At 31.7% G+C, this 22,500-nt stretch overlaps 1 protein-coding gene across 1 annotated transcript in view; it reads right to left on the reverse strand.

The window, feature by feature from the left end:
- LOC106872092 (glycine receptor subunit alpha-2) overlaps window positions 1-22,500 on the reverse strand; it is an 817,309-nt gene that overhangs the window by 21,469 nt on the left and 773,340 nt on the right. Inside the window, exons 8-9 of the mRNA XM_052972407.2 lie at window positions 14,511-14,593; window positions 12,854-12,991 (exon numbers count right to left, since the gene is read on the reverse strand). Of these exons, the coding sequence (XP_052828367.1) occupies window positions 12,854-12,991; window positions 14,511-14,593 (221 nt within the window). The remainder of the gene's footprint in view (window positions 1-12,853; window positions 12,992-14,510; window positions 14,594-22,500) is intronic.

A 22,500-nucleotide genomic window follows, 5' to 3' on the forward strand; every position in this document is an offset into this window, starting at 1 on the left:
GTGTGTATAGTGATGTACTGAATGGAAATCATGTAAAATAATGATCATTCTATGTAATTTACATTATATCCTTTTTGCATAAGTTACATTTTATTTTGATGTTATTTATTTTGGCTTTCGTTATCGATTTCACTGCTTGAATCCACACTTTATCATTCATTTAGTGCACACGGAAACACAATATATATATATATATATATATATATATATATATATATATATATATATATATATATATATATATGTATATATGTATGTGTGTGTGTGAGTGTATACGTGTACATGTATACATATGATGTGAGTGTGTGTGTATGTTTGTATGTATGCATGTAAGCGCGTGTGTATGTATGTGAGTGTATGCATGTTTACCTAAACACAGCCATATTTGAATAAATGGAGGACAGCTTTTTGTTTCAAGATTTCGAACATGTATTCAAGTTCATTTTACCGATACTTTCATTGACTTTTCACATATATTCTAATCTTTGTTGCTATTAGCTATTGCAAAGCCTGTCATGGTTGTTGCAATGGCTCTAATGGAAAAGTTTTAATGCATTCTGTGCATTGAGTTTCTGTTTTATTTATTTGGACCGAAGCTATCAGGCGTATGTAAAATGTACACAAAAAAGTTAAACTATGTGTGGTATGTTACATTTGAATGACAAAGTGTGGGAATGGATCAAAGCAGCAGGAAAGGGAATAAGAAGAAATGCTTCCAAGAAAACTGAAAGAGACTATACACATTGCAGAATAACAGAAAGATGTGGAAATTGTTAATGGAGAGATCAGATTGAACGAGTAATAATAACTCGTACCTTGGAAGAAATCAGGTAGTAAAAAGGCGTAAAGCAACTCAATTGATCGAACGTAATAAAAAGATAAAGATAAATTTCTTCACATCAAAGTGCGTAACAGCTTTGAACATAGGGGGAATTGTGTATATATATATGTGTATATATATATATATATATATATATATATATATATATATATATATATATATATATATATATATATATATATATATATATATATATATATATATATATATATATATATATATATATATATATACATACATATACATATACACATAAACATACATACATACATACATACATAAATGCTAGCTACTTTATCATTATTGTTTTAAAGATAATGCTAACTTATTTCAATTTCGAATTCATACCTGCTCGGTAATGTTCGTTTGGATGTCGCGGGGCCTTCAGCTGATCAGACGCGCACAGGAAGGTAAATATATATTTGAACAATAGTTTACGTAGTAAGCCTAGCTGATGAGCTTTAATTGTCAACTCGGCGCAGAAAGCGAAATCAATTGATATTAGGATATCTACCCTCCTATTTGTAGTTTCACAAGTTGGATCGACCGTTTTTCTAAATGTATTTGCTACAAACGCCGTGCATATTTACATATACTGAGAGATACGCGGTTATGTAGAGTTTTAACTCTTCTTTCAAGCAAACAGGTACATATTATACCTTGACTTTTAATATATATGTTGCATATTTGGATTATGTTTGGTGGCCACTTCACCATTATTCTCATAAAAATAATGATAAATTATTTGAATTTTAAATTTATATATGTATGTATGTATGTATGTATGTATGTATGTATGTATGTATGTATGCATGTATCTATCTATCTATCTATCTATCTATCTATCTATCTATCTATCTATCAATCTATCTATCTATCTATCTATCTATCTATATATATATGTATATATATATATATATATATATATATATATATATATATATATATATATATATATATATATATATATATATATATATATATGCTGAGTACTCATTGTCACTGCTTTATATATATATATATATATATATATATATATATATATATATATATATATATATATAATATTATTAGGGACAAAATCCAAAATTACAGGTAAAAACTCAATTAAAATCAATTTATAAAAAATTAAAATTAAATTGAGCCTTATAGATAAAGTATAAACTAACATTATTAATGAAATTTTTAAAGTTATTGATTTATTCCTTAAAAATAATAAAAAATATCATTATATTTTTTCTAAAAATAATTTTGGTGTAGGTTATTCCACTACTAATAATGTTGCTAATATTATCTCTTCTTTTAATAAATTTAAGTTAAATAATTACTACAAATTTAAATTTAATAATTATTCTAATATTAATTTTAATAGTAATAATGTTGACCAGAATATAATTAATTGTACATGTTTAGATAAAACTAAATGTAATTTTAATAATAAATGTAATTTGAAAGATGTAGTGTATAAATGTATAGTGAAATTATTGAATGAAAATAAACATTATGGTTATAATTTAAATAAGATTTATATAGGTTCGACTTCTAATAAAATTAAATTAAGAGTAGCTCAACATATGCACTCATTTAAGAATAGAAATTTAATTAATTCTACTGGCCTCAGTAAATATATTTGGGAACTTAAAGCTAAAAATATTAAATATATTTTAAAATGGGAGATAGTTTGTAAAGCTAAATCCTATCATATAGGTAATAACTTTTGTAATTTATGTAATAATGAATTTAAAGAGATATTATTTCATAAGGATAATAATTTACTTAATTCTTTTGATGAACGAAAAATAAAATGTAGACATAAACTACTTTATTTATATAAAAACTTTAGCTAATAATTTTTTTATTTATTTTGTTTATATGGGTATGTGTATATGCATGTACATGTATATATTGAGGGTGTGTGTTTTAGTCTACATGCATTAGTATGTATGTATATTTTTAGGTGTATGTATATATGTTTAAGTATGTATTTATATAGGTTTAAGTGTATATATATGTGGGGTTTTTTTTTTTAATATATGTTTGTGTATATTGAGTGTATATTTGTATTTACATGTTTGTATAAAGATATATATTTGTGAGTATGGATGTATATTTATATATATTGTGCGTGTGAGTGAGTGCGTGAGTGTAGTTTTGTTTTAGAATATTCCTTATTTATATATTTATTTGAGTGAATTTTTATTTGTGTGTATATTTTGTATATTTTTTATATATATAGTTATGAGTATTTTTGTGTATATGTATATGTCTATTTATGTATGTACTTATGTAAATGTGTATATATATGTATATATATGGGTATAAGTATGTATGTGAGTGTGTGTAATTTGTCTATATAAATTAGTAGGTGTATATATTTATGGGTGTATATATATATATATATTTATGTATGTGTGTATATATATATGTATATATATGTATATATGTATATGTATATATGTATATGTATATGCATGTTTTTTCTGTATATATATGTGTATTTTTATGTGTATGTATATATGTCTGTATATGTGTATCTATATAATATGTATATTTGAGAGCATGGGAGGATGAGTGTGTATTTATATATATTATTCTTTATTTTTATATGTGTGTATGAGTGTATTTGTTTTTATATGTATATTTTGGTAGGTACATGTGTGTATGTGTAGATATATATTTATGTATATATATTTATGGTAGTATGTATGTTTTGGTCTATATGTGTTATATGTATTTATATATATGTGTGTATTTATGTATATATGTGTATGTATGTTTTTATTTATGTATATGCTTTTATTAGTGTTTATGTGTATATATGTGTGTATGTTGTGTGTATATACGTATATTATTTTGTATATTCGTATGTATATTTGTATATGCATGTAAGTATATATATATATGTGTGTACGTATGTATATGTGTGTGTATGTATGTATGTATATATATATATATGTATATATGTATATATATATATATATATATATATATATATATATATATACATATATATATATATGTATATGTGTATGTATGTATGTATATATGTATGTATGTATTAGGGTGTGTGTTGGGGTATCTATTTAATTATTCTAGTAGCTATATTTTGTTTTTATTGGTAGGTTAATTTTTTAGTAAATTTAAGGTTTTATATTACAATGACACTACGATTTTGATAAGACTAAATCAATAGTAGTATTTTAGTTTATTTCATAATATTATTTAATTTACGACTATTAATATTTTTATTTATTTATTATATATTAGAATTTAATATTTATTAATATGTTTTATAAGATAACTATAGTTTTTTGTTCTTTTTATGTTGTTAGTTATATAAATTTTAAATTTTTCATTCATTTATTTAAGTATTATTATTTCATTCATGCTTTCGTATTCTATTCTCTATTTTAACGTTCTTTTTTAACGTAGTATTTTCGCGCGAACTCTTGCTTAAAACGCTATAGCTATTAGATAACGTCTTAGTTTTCAGTTTGAATTACGGAAAAATTTGGATAAGTACCGTTTTCACTTTGCTAAAGATTTTCTACTATTTGAAAATAATATGTATTCTTGTTTTTATACTATTCAGTTGGTTCTTTATAGATTATTTTAATAGATAACTTATTTAACACTATATTATTTAGAAGTTATAGTTTCATTTCAACATAATATTAGAACTTCGATTGGAATAGTGTTGATATATTTTCGATTATTTTTGATTAATATTATTTGATTAATTATTAATCTTTATAGTTTATAATATCGTTAAAGTTTTTTTAAAATCAAAACTTTGTATATATATATAAAGTTTAACCTTTTATTCTTAATAATTTTTTCTTTCCTAATTTTTTCATTCATAATTTTTTCCTTTCATAATTTTTTCATTCATATTTTTTATTATTACGTTTGTAGAAATAAATAATCTTGTATTTTTCTATTATTCAATTGATCTTTAATCATAATTAAATAAACGTCTTTAGCTTTAAATAGTATAGCTTTAACTATTACACCGGTTAAATATGTACTAATTTTATCTTCATTATTATTTTAAACTTAAACTTCGTTCAACTTGTATTTAAAACAATGATAATTTGAAACAATGATAATTTAGGTAAGATGTTTTTTGTATATAATATACATGTTATTATTATGGATGAAGGGATGATTATTGAATGGTTATTATTTTGATATTATGATATTTTTAAAATAATTTTTCTATCTTTATATAATAAGTATTTCATATTAATTCATTTGGTACTTATTGTTGGTTGAGATATATATCTAATTATTGTTCTACTTACGATCTGACGAGTAGCTATATTTTTGAATAGAACTTATTTTCGATAATTTCAATTGATTTTAATCGATTTAAATTTCTTTTCTATTTGAAAATTGGTTATGAAACACGTGTAATCTTTTTATTATATTTATCTTATGATATTTACTTTACTTTATATTATACTCATTTATTGTGCTTTTAATTATTAATTTTTCTATATGTGATAGTGGATTTTCATCGATGAGTTCTTGAAAATTGGTTATTTTCCCTAAAACTATATATATATATATATATATATATATATATATATATATATACAGGAAGCTAGCTGGTTGGTATAGCAACACACTTCTGCGCAAGTCTACTTCCCACACGTTCACACGCACGCACTTCGGCAACAATCGTCAAGTACTTGAAAATGGGGTTATAACCCCGAAATATTGAATACAAGGTAAGTCTACATTCATTCACATATTTTTTTAATTTCGATTTACCTTGCATTTACTTCGCATTGTTTTGGCCCTACCCACGATCTTTTATACAATATATATATATATACATAAAACATTGAGAATCAGTGCGCAGCACTGCATTGAGGATAAATATTCCTTATTTATTGTTTAAGAAGACTACCGATACTTTACAATTCTTCTGGTTTACCACGCTTAAATGTTGGTACTGATTTCCCCTTTACACAAGTATACACGAGTGTGCACGAGAATGCACGGGATTTAAAAGCAAATCGCAGACCACTGGAGATAACATATAAGAATATCCCAGTTGTGATCTCCTTTTCCCCAGCCCTGGTTTTTGCAAAAAAATGCGTACACCATTGGTCGTTTAATTTTATAGATTAAATAATTCCGTGCGTGCACAAGCCTTCTCGCATATGACAATTACATAATTAATAAATCTACGATGAACACAATTTCTTGCAAAAATCCTGGGCTAATGTAAGGGAAATTATAATTATGGTAATCCGATAAGTTACCTCCCATTAGCTGTGTATTTATTTTGAAACTCTGTTCAGTCACGTGAAAATTCGTGTATTCTCATTCAAACTAGAGGCGGGAATAACATTTCCACGTTGTATTCTTGTACAATTGTGAAGATCTCGTCACATGACAGCATTGATTACCTTGTTAAACCAGAAATTGAATGTATATATATATATATATATATATATATATATATATATATATATATGCAGAGAGAGGTAAATACATTGTCGTCTAATTTACGCAAAAATAGAAGTAATACTAACATCTCATTTTAATAGATATATTTACCAAAATTAAACAAAATATTTTGAAATACTAGAGAGTAAATTTATTCAATAAAAATGCCATTCTCTTCAACCACGTATTCGGAACCTCCAGCAACTGTTCTGGATGGTCTTCTTTAAGTTGGTGAATGCTGCTACAATCCTTGTCTTCAGTTCCTCTTCGGTGTTACAAGGAGATGCGTTGGTCTCTCGCTCAACTCCGCCCCCACACATACTAATCAAGTAGGCTGCAGTCTGGGGAGTTAGGTGCCCGTATGTTAGGGATGATGTGATCGCAGAAATTGTCTGATTGCCATGACTTGGATCTCCTGCATGTGTGTCATGATGCAGAGTCCTGTTGCCAGACATAGTGTCTTTCAGCAGCAACCATCCTGACCCAGGGCAGTACAACCTCCTCCAGGCACTTGGTGTATGCCTCCGTGTTGAGTCTGAGGCCGTGTGGAAAGATGAATAGAGGCATAACATCGCCATCACTAGTGATCACTCCAAACATCATTCAAAATATAATAGGCGAAAATTTACAAGTCGCAGCCTATATATATATATATATATATATAATACAAATAATATGTGAGTATATGCATATATAGGTACATGTATGTACATACCTACATCTACCTGTATATATAGATGCATATCTGGGTAGAGGACGTCACAAAAAAAAACGTGAACAAAATGAAGAACAGAACATAAACAGAGCACATAAAACAAACATGCCACATAGAGAATATTTCTTTCATCAGCTGCCCCTCTTCTAAACTAAGCGTTTCGAAGATTTAGGGCAGGACGCATGGTTAGAATAGCTCTTCCCGCGGAAACAAATTAAATCAAAGTAAATTAAATTTGTAATTCGGAGGAATTAAGTGGCAAACAAAAAACACGAGAGGAAAACGAAACAGTGAAAATAAACAAGAAGGGCTGAAGGCCAGACGTGAAAAAATATCTGTATACTGAACGCTGTGATGTGACGAACTGGAGAGAGACGAAAGTTCGTGCTAGCTTGGCAGTGGTCAAGAGAAGAAAGAGGGCAGTAGCCGGTCACATGTGATCAGTGAGGGGTAAGGAGAGAGAGTAGTAGAGAGAGAAAAAAGGGGAGGAAGTTGAACATAGGTGAGTAACGAGAGACAGGGAGGATGAGAGAGAGAAATAGTAGTGAAGGGGAGAAGTGAAGAACAAAAGAAGGAAGAACGAGAGGGGGAGAAATACACACGAAGGTATTCTTGTTTCTGTCTACCAAATCTACTAACAAGGCTTTGGCCGGCCCGAGTCTAGTAGAAGATAATTGCTCAAGGTGCCACGCACCTGGAACCATGCGGTTGAAAAACAAGCTTCTTACCATATACCCGCGCGCGCACACACACTCACGAATATATTTAACTAGAAGGTATGTTAATCTCGTGAAGGGATGGTTGCATCCAAGTAAATATTGGTTCAATACCTAGTATTTCTTGGAAATAAAATTCACGTAAAACAATAGGCATATATTAAGCATATAGTTTATATCCATGTAAAAGAAGGAAAGAAAAGTGACGTAAGGAAGTTAATTGTTTGCCATTAATGTTCATGGTTTCGCAATGCAGTGACTGTGTACATTTAACATCCGACCTTTGTTATGGTCTAGAACTGATTCACGCGATCTAATAAGAATATGTATTTCATATTGTACATTTCATAATTATATTTATATATTTTCATATATATTTTGTGTATGTATATATTGGATATTTTACATGAGGTGTTGTAGCTTTCGAAGAATATATTGAGGAAAATATGTTTTTTTTTTGGTTGTCAATATCTCGAAAGTTTCCTTTTCATTGAAACCTATATAACTTTATATATATATATAGAATATTTAATGAGAGAAGACTGAAGGTTAGCTATTCTTGTTGCAAAAACTTCACCTCTTTCATTACCCAGCGTAACACGAAAATTATCACAGACAACTACTGTGCCGAATCTAATTTGAGGAACTGCAACTTCTAAGATAAAGCTTGCTTCCGTTGGAAGGCACTTGTCTTGAAAATGGAATTGTTTATAGAGCCAAAGTGGAAGTAGATGGCTCTCAAGAATATAAAACATATACAGGGGCTTCGGAAAATTCATTCAAGATTCAATTCTATTCCCACCGAAATTCTTTCCGATACACCGAGAACAGGATAGCGACTAGTCTTGCAAAGCATGTCTGGGAAATGAAAGAGAATGACATCCGTCCTTTAAATGTAACCTGGTAAATTCTCGCAAAAGCATCAACATACATACATGGAGTATGGACCTATGGAATGTAATCGTTATCTCTCAGAAAATTTCTTCATCCTGTTCCAGGAGAAAAATGCTTTGAACCATAGACGTGGGTCTTAAATTCCTGCAGGCACGCCGCAAAGTTTAAAATGTCAACCGACAAAATACCGTATGGGTACAATGTTGTGACTTTCGGATAATTTTGACTGTCGCATTTGAATTTGACTTTACACGTGATAGTTATTTTGCATTGCAATGCTGGTGGATATTTTGACTTCACTTTTAAGAAAGCTTTCGACTGTTCTACGCGTTTAAGCTCTAGCTTCGCTGAAATTTGCTTTTATTGTTTACTCACGTATTTAATTACATTATATCAAATTAATGTGCAATTTCCTTATTTTTACATTTTAATATTATATACACCGGACATTTTTTAAATTGTTTGCATATACACGTTATGATGTATTTATTTATCTTGATGTAAAGCTATGTCTCTATATATTTATGTGCATGTATTGTAGGTATGTATATGTATGTATGTGTGTGTGCGTATACATATGTATATATATATATATATATATATGTATACATTTATATACATATATATATATATATACGTATATAAATGTTTATGTAAATGTGTATATAATTTTATACATGTGGGCATGCATTCGCGTACATATTTTTGTATATTTGTACGCGTATGTATACGTGTGTATATTTGTATGTATGCTTCTATTTATGTAGATATACATGAAATTTTGTGTGTGCGTTTTTATATGTGTTCGTTGCGAAACATAAACGAAGTATCTAATCGTCCTTAGATACTTTTCGAACGCCATCATGCAGCACTCTTTACCCCCATCTATTTTTCCCATTTCTCTCTCTAATTTTCTGTTTCTCTTTCTTTTATTTCTTTTCTTTCTTTTACACCGTTTTCTTCCTCTTCTTCCCCCATACTTAATATTTTCTGATTTTTTCCTTATATATATATATATATATATATATATATATATATATATATATATATATATATGCTTGTGTGTGTGTGTGTGTACATAAACATACATGAATTTTTATAATTCTACTTATACCTTGTAAATGAATATGCTCAATCATCTCTATTTAGTTTATTTATTGCTCTAGTTCTATTTACTTTACTTTATCCCTAATCATATTATAAGGAACCTGTAAACCCTTCACCCGAGCACATAATACAAATCATCGACCGCAACATTTAGTCTGCTGAAATGAATTGATAGGTCTTTATATAACATCCAAAGGTAAATATTTTTTCTTCTGATTAAATTATACTCATATCACAGAAATGTAAATTTAATTTACAAATTTGTAATTAAATTATTGAGTATTAATTGAAAAACAGCTGTAAGAAGCGAATTTGACCAATTTGTTAATAAACAATTATTAACTTCCTTATCTCCATTTTCTTTTCTTCTTTTAAATTATATATATACTGGATTATTCGATTCTGAGTTGTCCATTAATATAATGTTCTTCCTAGAAGTAAGACAATTTTTTTATGTTTGCTGCTCTCACACGTCATTGAAGCTTTACTATAGCCTCGTAAATGTATCGACTGCTATTTCCAGTAAACATTGGTGCTTTGTTTGTACCACCACTGTATCTTTATATTTCTACTTTTACGGTGCTTTATTTTACTGGAAAGTAATACATTTGTATTGCAATATTTTAATTTTCATTGAAAAAATTTTTCACTGCTCTCGGTCTGTTAATGGCTAAGCGTTCAGGCGAGTATACAGGCATTTATGTTGCAACATTTGAAATATTGTCCAGGTAAATCCAGCTGATGAAGACTTAATCAAATTTACGATGACAAACGTATTTAAAAAGTCCGAAACCTAAGTACTGGATTATGCTATTCTAGTTTGTCCATTAATATAATGTTCTTCCTAGAGGTAAGACAATTTTTTTTAATGTTTGCTGCCCTCACACGTCTTTGCCAGTATATACACATTGAAGCTTTACTCTAGCGTCGTATTCCAGTAAACATTGGTGCTTTGCTGTACCACTACTCAATATGTATATATATATATATATATATTGAACAAACATGGTGAGGTTAACGAGATAGCGTATTCAAAGTGATTTGATCTGGCTAAATAGTAACAAATTCTACTTTAAATTAAAGCCTACCGGTTTGAAAAGCAAAGACATATTAGATAATATTGTTCACTAACAAAAACGCGGTGGTAACACTTCCAGCTACACCAATTAATAAGTACTTCTATTACTTAAGAGAACATAAGGCGGCAAGCTGGCAGAATAGTTAGCACGCCGGGCAAAATGATTAGATGCATTTTGCCCGTCTTTACGTTCTGGGTTTAAATTCCTCCGAAGTTGGCTGCCTTTTATACTTTGGAAGTGGATAAAAAACGGATCGGTTGAACACTGGGGTCGATTTAATTAACTTAGCCCCTTCTTCAAATCTGCTGGCACTATGCCAACATTTGAAACCATTGTCTAAGAGAATAGTGCTGCAGAATCGTTAGCACACCGGACAGAATACTTTGCGGTATTTCGTCTGCTACTACGTTCTGAGTTCAAATTCTGACGAGGTCGACTTGTTTGACTTCTGTTGTCCTCCTGTGATAGTGAATGCTGATTACAGCACAAAGTATTCACTGTTAAACAATTGAGTTTTGCTTTGTACTCCGTGTCCTTTGGCAACTTGAACGAACAGGAATAACAGCTTACCAGTAAGAAATTCCTATTATAATCAGTTTTCATGTAGAGGTTTGTCTATGTAAATAGTTTAAATTTTACTGTAAACTGTGTCCCGAGCTATTATTCACTTATTTCTTCTCTGATTATATGCGGCTACCTCATGCCTGTGTAATAGTGGCTGTGTAATTCCTACCGTTTTTAGTTTTGGTCGTCGTTCATGCTTTTAGCCACTTACTTTGAGGTTAGTATCTACTCATCTGCCGTTAGTTATTTGCTACATGATTGATTTTAGTAGTTTGAACAGCATATTTTTTCTCAAAAAAGGTAGCTTGCTAGAACAATCGCCAACCAACGATGACGTTGCATAGAAGTAAGAATTAAAAGAGTAATTGATACCACAATAGAACATTTCCCTTTATGCAGCCATTTTATATATTCCCGTAGCCATTTTATATAATTGTTATTGAACTTGATTCAATTCCAATGTTCTTAGAATTTCTCTGGATTGTACTGTGACCTGTGATAGCTGACTCTGGGTTCCTAATTTGATAGGGCAAATGTAGCAGTGAACCATGAGTTAATCCTCGAATTGATTTAATTCAATACTGCTACGATCTTCTATAAACAAACACCTCACTGCATTAACCCAAAGAACAAAATCACGCATTATTTATTTCAGGCTTGTATGCACGGCAAATGTTGAAGGTTAAAAGAATAATTTTGGTTACAAAATAGAATAAATCATCACTTATGCTAACGTAAATGAATTCGACGCTATATCCTACTAATGCATGTGTATGTATATGTGTGCATGTATGTTAATATCTGTGTATATGTGTGTGCGTGTTAGATATATAACGCATAAACAGCATATATCTATGTATATTTAAGAAAGAACATATCTTAACATTTTCGTAAATAATGTTGGTACCATTTATTGATTTACGAAAGGGTGCTGAAAAGTTCCTGGCTTTGGGTAGAAGGATATACAGGGAGGTCAGGTAATTATGATGTTATTCAACGTATTCTGCTCTCAGATTCACTAAGTTATTTCAGCGGTTCTTCAGTTTTCCTAAGCCCTGTAAAAGAACTCAGAAGGCCTTTTGCGACATCCTTAAAACCAGGAACTTTTCACCCACCACCCTCGGATATGACACACAACTTCAACTTTACAAACATTGACATTGATTATTAAGTTATTACTGGTGGATATTTTACTAATCCCAAGTAGATATTTATATTTATTGTGTGAAACAGGAAAAATTCCAATGAAAGGCATTCTAGCCATCGCCATCCTGTTCATCATTCATAGTTTGTTTTATTATAATTATGTGTATTTCATGCATACAAAACAATAAATTACCATGTACCAGATATTTGGCAGTTATACCTAGAAGGTGTAGCCATCATGTTAAATTCTGGGCTCGTCTCAGTTACAATACTCTAAATAAAAAATAACAAAGAATCAATTATATTGCGTTTGATAAAGCAATGAACTTACCTGCATCAAACTGCAATGTAGGATCGCATTCGTACGGTGCATGCTTTAAAATACGAAAGTGGGGCAGGATAAGATTTTTACTGAGGCTCAGAGGGTTAGCAGCCCACAGAAATATTACACTCCTTTTTGAGTAAGCAACTGAAAAAAATGTAAATGATAAATGTAATATGAAACAAATGTTTTATTAAATAAAGCTATATAATGTTTAAATTGAAATATTTGCTACTCCACTAACGTGTTTTTCTAATTTTTGAGTCTAAAAAATAATGTTGCTAATGTGTAGATTATGTGTAGTTTATGTCCGTGACAAGACAATTTATGTCTTACGATCAGCACTCCGAACGGAAAAGTATGAATACTTGATAGATAAATAAATTTACTTTCCAAATATATGGTGCCGGGGCAATCATTTTGTGTCACACCTTGTGTCTGTACCTTGTATTTTAACTACACATGAAGCAACACAGTTTGAGTGAAAATCGGTGAAATGAAATATGATGAAGGCCGTTGGATAGACTTCATCGAAGGTAAACTTAATTCGTCACCTGGTTGATCCTTATGTGTTGTTTTTTATTACAGCTCAGTCTGTTGCAAGTATTCACAGCAGTGCATGAATTATGGTTTTTTCCCACACCATCCTCAATTTCTACCATCAGTCTTTGTATTAAATCTTTGACCATGCTCTAAGCTATACTAAGTTATGAATCAGTATGAGATAGAGGTCCAGAAATTAAATAGTTAACTTGAAATGTTGTACTAAATTCTTGTCCCTATTTCTTTTCTACTCTTGGTAAAAGGGCCGAAATGTTTGGTGGCTGGTGGGGAAACAGACAATGCCATGTTAAACACATCATGTATAAGTGGATATGCGAGTTGGTCGTGAAGACTTTTGAAGAGATGAACACAGCAGAAATTAAAATACAATAAAACTATTTTTATTTCATGTTGAAATCATACCAATATTTAAGTAACCAACAGTCTTAGAAGCCACATGAACATTTTAGCTTTCTCGAAAATAATTCAGCTGGAAAGTTAAGCACTCACAGTTTTCGAAGCTTATTGGGTAAAGCATGAACTTTACATTCTACCTCTGCACTCGTGGCTATATGTAGGAAGTTGTTTTGTTGTTAATTCTTCAACCAGAAGAAGAAGAGTAGACCGTTTTCAGAGCTTCTGGGTCTGGCGGGTGAGGAGAAATGTTTCAGTTTGGTGATTCAGAATTGTTGCATTTTTATTAATTGTTGATTCCAGATGTCGATAAAGTTAACATAAGTACCTGTTATATACGAGTATCAGCTCAGATAACAATTGGTTTAGAACCGTAACGCTGATCATGAAGAACGTAAGCAATATTTGCGATTATGTGTCAGTAATGTATTTGCTTCCTATTGAATTAGTATTAACGTATTAAAGCCGAAATTTTTATAAATTTTGAAGTTAAATGCACACTTCATAGAAAATTAAATTTCGTAAGACTAATGACCGGAACCTGGTCGAATAATAGTTTTAAATATCGTACCAACAAAAGGGATAAAACGGAAAAGAAATCCAGATGGGATAGTCACGGTTAGAATAGCTTTGAAAATAGATCTTTTCGTTCGGGGCAGGTTTTGGATTGAGTAAAAATAATAAATGAATGTCTATTACTGATACTTACAACTTTCCATGTAAAGAGAACAAACTTGTGTGTCCATAGGATATCGTCTTAGATCCATAGGACAGGAAGCTGTCAATGAAATTCTGAAAATAGAATTTATATATTTGTATATATTAATTCTTCAATAAACATTATCAACAGTACATAGTCAATGTATGTTTCGCTTGTTCACAGGTTCGCAGGTTCGCTGCGTTACAACACTTTGGAGTCAACTCCTTATCACGGATGTTTTAAAATTCATAGATTTAGGTATGGGATGTTTCTAGATTCAGGCACGTGATGTTGATAAGCAACAAAAATGGGGAAGTATTGGTATCAATTGCTTCTGAATGGGATTGTTGGGTGAGCAGCCTCGCCTGCTTATGATTTTCAGGTGTTAAAACACACAATGATATGAGGGAGTCATCTCTAGAGCGTTGTGAGTAGCGAACCGGTGAACAGACAAAACACATACGTTGAGTATGTGCGGTCGATAATGCTTACAATACTAGCGCTGCTTTTAACTCATAACTGAAGTAAGTTTTCAATATTCATGAAATGCAACCTCTTCAGTCTCTTCGAATGGTAATCTACCTTTTTTTCTGTAGATATGTCTTCTCTTTCTTTCAATGTATGTATGTACGTATGTGTGTTGTAGCTGTGTGCGAAAATATATATGTACTTATATATGTATATATAAGTATGTAGTATGTGTGCATCTGTGTATGCATACTGATGCTTATTGGCGTGCTTAGGTTCCTGCTTATTTTTGAAGGAAGTTATATAAGAATTTTTTCGCAAAACAGTTCGTTCGCTTACAAATTGTCAAGGCTGGTATTTCCAAATATTTATAAACACGGGAATGAGTTAAGCTGTACTTATATGTGTATGTGTGTGTGTGTGTGTGTGTGTGTGTGTGTGTGTGTGTTTGTGTGTGTGTGTGTGTGTTTGTGTGTGTGTGTGTGTGTGTGTGTGTGTGTGTGTGTGTGTGTGAGTGTGTGTGTGTAGCGCATACACCTCCAGATTGCAAGGGAGAGAAAATTCCACACCATTGTTTCTCTTCCTCTGAAGGCTCCGTGACTTCCGGAATGCGACATCCAGCATCGAATAACCACTGTCGGCAAGGCGCCCTCCTGGTGAACTTCAGCCCACTGGCTGCCGACACACCACCTTAACATCGGCTTCCCCCGTCCCGTACTGACTGCTCCACAACCAGCGACAGGGTTACGAACCACCAAGGAGACGGTTACCACCCGCCAACCTCCAATGCCCCCACAACCTCATGCATCCTCTGAAAACCCTAATTTTGCCTCCATATACGGGGCGTGCAATCATAAACAGGTGCATATGATACACATATGTAAGGACCTATGTGCACCCCCACACGCGCCAACACATACCTCCACCCGCCCCAGCATATACGCGCACACGCACACATGCACACACGCGCAGGTACGCATGCGCATATGTTCACGTAACTACACTAGCATACATCACACACGTATACATAAATACATCTCTCAAACGAGCATACATCTATTACGTCTGCATCCTTTCAAGAAACATGTTGACCTTTGTTGTATAAGCACATAAAGCCCTAATGAGATTGTGTCCCACGTAGTTGAAAACGATGACCATTCCTTAACATTAGACCCAACTCAAATGCATAGAATTACGAATCACTTAGGGGCAGGAATCGAAACAAATAGGTCTTTGGGATCTGCATTTCTTTTTTTGAGATTTATAATTTATACTTTATTTGCATTGTTTTTATAAAAAGACTTTCAACCTCATAATATCATACAAATAAATTAATTATACATTTATAATTCTCCATTTTTTCTTATTATATATATATATATATATATATATATATATATATATATGTGAATTTATGCTCATCGTAAAGAAGCTGCAGGCTTTGAAACAGTTCTACATAACTGATTCCGAAAGTAACGTTCACATTTTCAGGGCAACAAACACCCCTTTATGATTAGAGACGATTGTTCTTTTCTGTTACAAATGGCTATATAATATTTGAAACGAGGATTTGCTGTGGCAAAATTCGTAGACCTCTCAAAATACAAACTAAATTTATGAGCATATGTGATAGCTATACCATGTATCAGAAGCATTAGCGTATGAATGTATAACTATCAACTCCATTAAAAATCTCCATAACTTCTTGGTATGATAATACTTAAACCATCGTGTATGATACCAGAGAGGAAAACTTTTACCGTAGTTAATTGTGACTGAAGGTGTCGAAACATCTATATGGCAGGAAATAAAAGTTTAAAACTTCTAATGCTGTACGAAATGTACAATAATATATATATATATATATATATATATATATATATATATATATATATATATATATTGACAGGGGTGATAACTGCCTCGTGAGCGACTCTAGGATCATTGGACTAGACTGGTTTCGCCTATCAGTATTGATTACTCAGTCGCTTGCTGATTTGGCTAAATCGATTCGTAGTATATATAATTACCAGGCGAAACCAATAAATACATAGAAGTTTTAACTCTTATTTCTTGCAATATAAGTACTTCCGCAACCTCAGTCACAATTAGTGATGATAAAATGTTTCTTTTATGGTATTATATTGGGCCTAGCTGTTACCGACTATGTCAAAGGTCATTGAAAATGTTGCAAATAGCAATGAAAAAGTTTCACAAACAAAAACCAAGCAAATGGCTTGCTGTTTAATCAAATAAAACAAACAATCGATTAGTCAGTTGGATATTTTAACCAATTGAGAAATGATAAAGGAGTGGAATTGTACCATGCGTGTGTTAATAATATTGATATAATGACTCCCTAGATGCAACAAAATTTGTTTCAACGCACGAATGCACATAATCTTACAAACTAGATAAAAGAACGAAGTTTTCCCCCCCTCCCATTCTCTCTCTCCCTCTCTTTGTTTGCATATATACACACATGTACATACATAAGTATATATATATATATATATATATATATATATATATATATATATATATATATATACATATATATATATATATATATATATATATATATATATATATATATATATATACACATAAATATATAAATACATATATATGTATACATGTGTATATATGTATACATATATGCATATATATGTACATACACACACACACACACACACACGTGGGTGTGTGTATTTGGATATAATCGTATTTATATACGTAATTCATGCACGTGATCGTATATATGCCCAGTAATCATCTTCATATTTCAACGTATTAACCACCATTTAAAGAAAACTCTCCACATATTTGAACCAGGTGTAAAATATAAAATACATAATTTGTAAATGCAAATAGTTTGGCACATTAGAATGTTCATTGCGAAATTTGGTTCGTTCGATATTTTAAGAACAAAGAAGCAAGAAATGTAATCATCAAACATATTTTGAAGAACCACATTATTGATTATGTTTATGTTGCGGTGTAATGGTTAGCGTTGAATTATTGCAAGATTTCCTAGTTTCAGGGGAATATATATGATTATGTGTCTGTGAACTAACGATTGACGTAATTAATAAGATATAGATTTCTATGAGATTATAAAACAGAAAGACGAGAAAATGAAAAAAAAACACAAAAAATATTAGAAAAAAGTGTTTTACTTTAATTCAAAACATAAATTAAATTAATAAGATGTGGATAGAAAGAAATATCGATCTTTTCGGGCGAGATTTTCGAATTAAAGGAAACTTGATAGAAACATGACAATTATATCTTGACTTCCCGCTGGCATAGGAATTAAATAAACATTTTCTTCTGTTTGCTGTCAGCTTTTTTAATTTAATTTTTTATCAGAAAAAAATTACCTTATTTACTCCTATAAACGTCAAATCATCATTCTTTTCACAAAATTCTAGCAATTAAATTGTGATTACGTAAATAAACAATTTTGTTTTTCTAGAAAACTTTCTCTAAATAAAAAATAGACTGCAAAACAGTCGCACACATACACGCTCGCGCGCGTATAAACACGCGCATAAATGCACACACAAACATATCACTACCTGTTTTTTAGTATAGTTACATATAAAAACAAACATTAGAGCGAAAAATCAGTCAATGCATTTCTCTAAAGTATTATCTTTTATTTTCGCAGCGAAAAGGTTGACAGCTACTTTGAACTTTTGCCTTAGTGCCCTTCATTAGACACACATAAAATTTATATTGGAGCTGATCAGTTGGTCACAGAACCAACCGAGATACACAATTTACACTCCAGTGATATGCAGTATTTTTTCTCTTGTACGTTATAAAACCAATGTGTCCGGTGCATGAGTATGTGAAAATACATGTGTATACACATACACAAATATCTATCTATCTATCTATCTATCTATCTATCTATCTATATATCTATCATCGGTTGTAAAGAAATGGTCGGAGTCCAAACATACATACACACACACGCACACTAATATACACATATGAACGACAGTGTTCTTTCAGTTTCCGTGTACGAAATCCACTCACAAGGCTTTGGTGGGCCAGAGGCTATAATGTATATATATAAGAAAGGTAAGTGGTGGGGGTTGACGTGCAGGAGTACTTGTAAACATTAACCGATTTGGCTGGTATTTCTAGCACGTCTTGCTACCACTGAACTGGTATTTGCGAATAGCTGTTACGTGTTAGCAGCGCGTGCTGCACTAACCCTTACCAGCGTGCGCAGTAAAAGATCTGATTAAAAACAATCAAGAATTTGCAAACGTTATTGTCGGGCCCCTCGTCTCATTAATAGTATCTGATACAAGTTGTATCGTCCGACATGTTTGTTTATATTCGCGAGTGCCCGTTTTCCGTGTTTTATTTTTTAGTATAAAATATTTAAAAATAGACCACTCTTCGTAATTTTTTGCATACTTCATTTATTTTGGATATATTTCTAATTTTCATAATTTTTTTAATAGTAATTAGGCGTCATTTTCCTGGAGAGGTGCGTTTCTAAAGAAGCGCCGAAAATTGTACGCGTACCGTTGCATACACGTGGTGGGTTGAAATCCTAGGTGAATTGAGAGTAGTCTATTTATGTTGGCGGCGCGGAATTTCGAGGAAAAAAGTTATAAGGAAACGCGTCCTAAGTCACAAAGGTCACACATGTCATATTTGGTGATATTTGGTTGAACATTGTAGGAGTAGAAGTGATTCACACAACACATAGACAGACATCTTGCCTTTTAATATATACGATTATACAAATAAAGAGTACACTAATTCTAGAGTAGATAACCAAAGCAAAAATCTCGAAACAAATTACAAACTACATTACACCGAACAGTAAGTTAGCACTAATGATATATTGCAATAATAATTAAAGAAATGTCTTATAAACTGTTGTAGTGGAAATGGTACGACCCTACCACGGGACAAGTGGTATGAGATTACAACAATAGAACAACATACTACTAAACTATGACTACGCAATAGAATATTTACCTTTGAAAAAGTTAGGACATACTGACGGCCTGTCCAGGTTAATACCCCAAAAAGGCAAACCATTCGACGGTACATTATTATCAGATTTAAGAGCCGAAGGTGAAATTAAAAACATAATGTGGAACATTGTACAAGAGTTACTGATAACCCTGGAAGATATAAAGCAGAATGCGTCAAATGATAAGTTAATAAATAAAAAAAAAAGAACACTGTGGTCAACAAAAGAAAACAAAAAACGGTTCGGTACGAAAAAACACGAAGACATATATTCAACATGCGACGGCCTACTAATATATGCCCAAAGGGTAGTGGATACAAGAGACACTACCAAAACGAATGTTGGAAGAATTTCCCCAACGATGAAAGCGTTAATGTGCAGTTATGCATATTGACCGTAGATGTCCAAGGAAATTGAAAACTTAGTAAAAGTCTGCAGAGGATGCGCTCTGGCAGCGAAATTGCCTACTAAAAAATGGGAGACTTGGTCAGAACTAAAAATCCCATGGTCAAGATTACACATCAATTTCGCGGGTCTGTTAAATGGTATTACTTAGTAGTATCTGACAGTTTTACAAAATGGTCTGAAACGGTTAAGTGCAAAAGACCAACCTCCTCAACTGTAATAAAATTTTTTCATGAATTATTCGCAAGATTTTGCTTCCAAGACGTGATTGTGTCTGATAATGGAACACGATTTGTGTCCCGTGAGTTTAGAAAGTTCTGTGAAATGTTCACGGTAGAACATATAGTAATAGCGCCTTACCATTCCAGATCAAATGGACAGGAGGAAACTTTTGTTGGTATCTTTAAAAGAGCTTCAAGAAAATCAAACAAGGAAGTCACAGACGAAGTCGCTTTTCAACAATTTTTAAGAGGTGACACCGAACCCGAATACACCAGCAAGAAGCTCATCAGCAGAACTGATGTTCACGAGGAAGGTGAAATCAGTTTTTGATAAATTGCTACCTGGCAAGGAAAGAAACAGTGCTAGGAAGGACATATCAAAATCTTTCAAAATTGGTGATGAGGTGTACATGAGGTCGTATAAAAACAGAAAACAGTACTGAGAAGAATGCAAAATTGCAAAGTACATAGAAAAAATGATATATGCAATGAAAAGCAATAAGGGTATTGAAAAATGACACAGAACCCAATTAAAGAAGAGATTCATAGAAACTTAACCAGACAGATTGGAAGTAACTATGGAATGGATGTATGCCACATTCCAGGTACCAATGCTGTTACAGATGGTTGAACCCACGCGTACAAGTGGAAGAAAAAGGAAGAACACAGCATTCCAAAAGATAGACGCCAAAAAGAAAAAAAATATTAAGTTGTAGAAAAAAAATAACAATCAAGGGAAACAAAAAAAGCTAAAAGGGGAGATGTAGGGGAAATGGTACACCCCTCCCACGGGACAAGTAGTATGAATCAGCCGTTATAAAGTGAGATGACGTCAACCAGTACGGGGAATCCTATGTCAGTCGTTGTAGAGTTGTTGCACGAGTTCTGAGTTGGGAGTTTTAAGAGTCAGTTACGTGTTATAGTAAAGTTCGAGTTACAGTCAAGGTAGACGGTTCAAATTCAGCGATAGCACAATAGACGAAGCAGTGTATTACCATTCTGATATAGATGAGATACACTGTATCCGATACCAAGAAAATATCGTGGCTACTAGAATAGATCGAACAGTTATTCGCTGGACGAAATGTTTCACACTATTTCGCCCGTCGCTACGTTCTGAGTTCAAATTCTGTCGAGGTCGACTTTGTCTTTTATCCTTTCGGAGTGAATAAAATAAGTGAACATCCCCCTTTCCCCAAACTGCCCTTGTGGCAAAAATTTGAAATAATTATAACTGTGAAAACACCATCGTCATAACATAAACAATAAGTCCCACTGATATGTAAACTCGGAAACAAACTACCATTGACGAAAATGTGATTTCTAAATACGACAGATGAAATGAATTTTTACACGTCACATTGGCTAAATAAGTTACAGTACTGCGGCCGCATCAAGGTGTAGTAACAAGTGCCACGGAACATACTACTGTGTTTGGGGAGCATTAGTTTTTCATAAAAAACATTACTTCATATTTAATTACAGAACGATCGTATGTAGTATCTTAAACATTCCTCTTAATAATACAAGAAATTCTTAAGCAAATATCTATATTTGTAATTGTATTAATATATATTTACGAGTGTGTAAAGAAATGCTTATGAAACACTTTCTTATTCTCTCACCCTCTCTTATTTCATTTCCTTCAATATCATTCCTTTTTTACTTACACATGCATGCACAAACATATATTAGAGATTTATCACGTGTAGGAAAACAAACCCTGATAATTAAGACGGTGTATATACTGTCATATGTGAGACGCGTGACCATGTTTTTATAAAGTATATTGATGATGCATTTATCTTATCGATATGATTCTGTATTCAAATGTTTATGTATTTTAATTGCATATATATGTCGCAGATATGCATCAAAATATGAGGACATTTAGTTG

The sequence above is a fragment of the Octopus bimaculoides genome, chromosome 13 (assembly GCF_046866305.1).
Source record: "Octopus bimaculoides isolate indiv1 chromosome 13, ASM4686630v1, whole genome shotgun sequence".
Classification (NCBI taxonomy): Eukaryota; Metazoa; Mollusca; class Cephalopoda; order Octopoda; family Octopodidae; genus Octopus; species Octopus bimaculoides.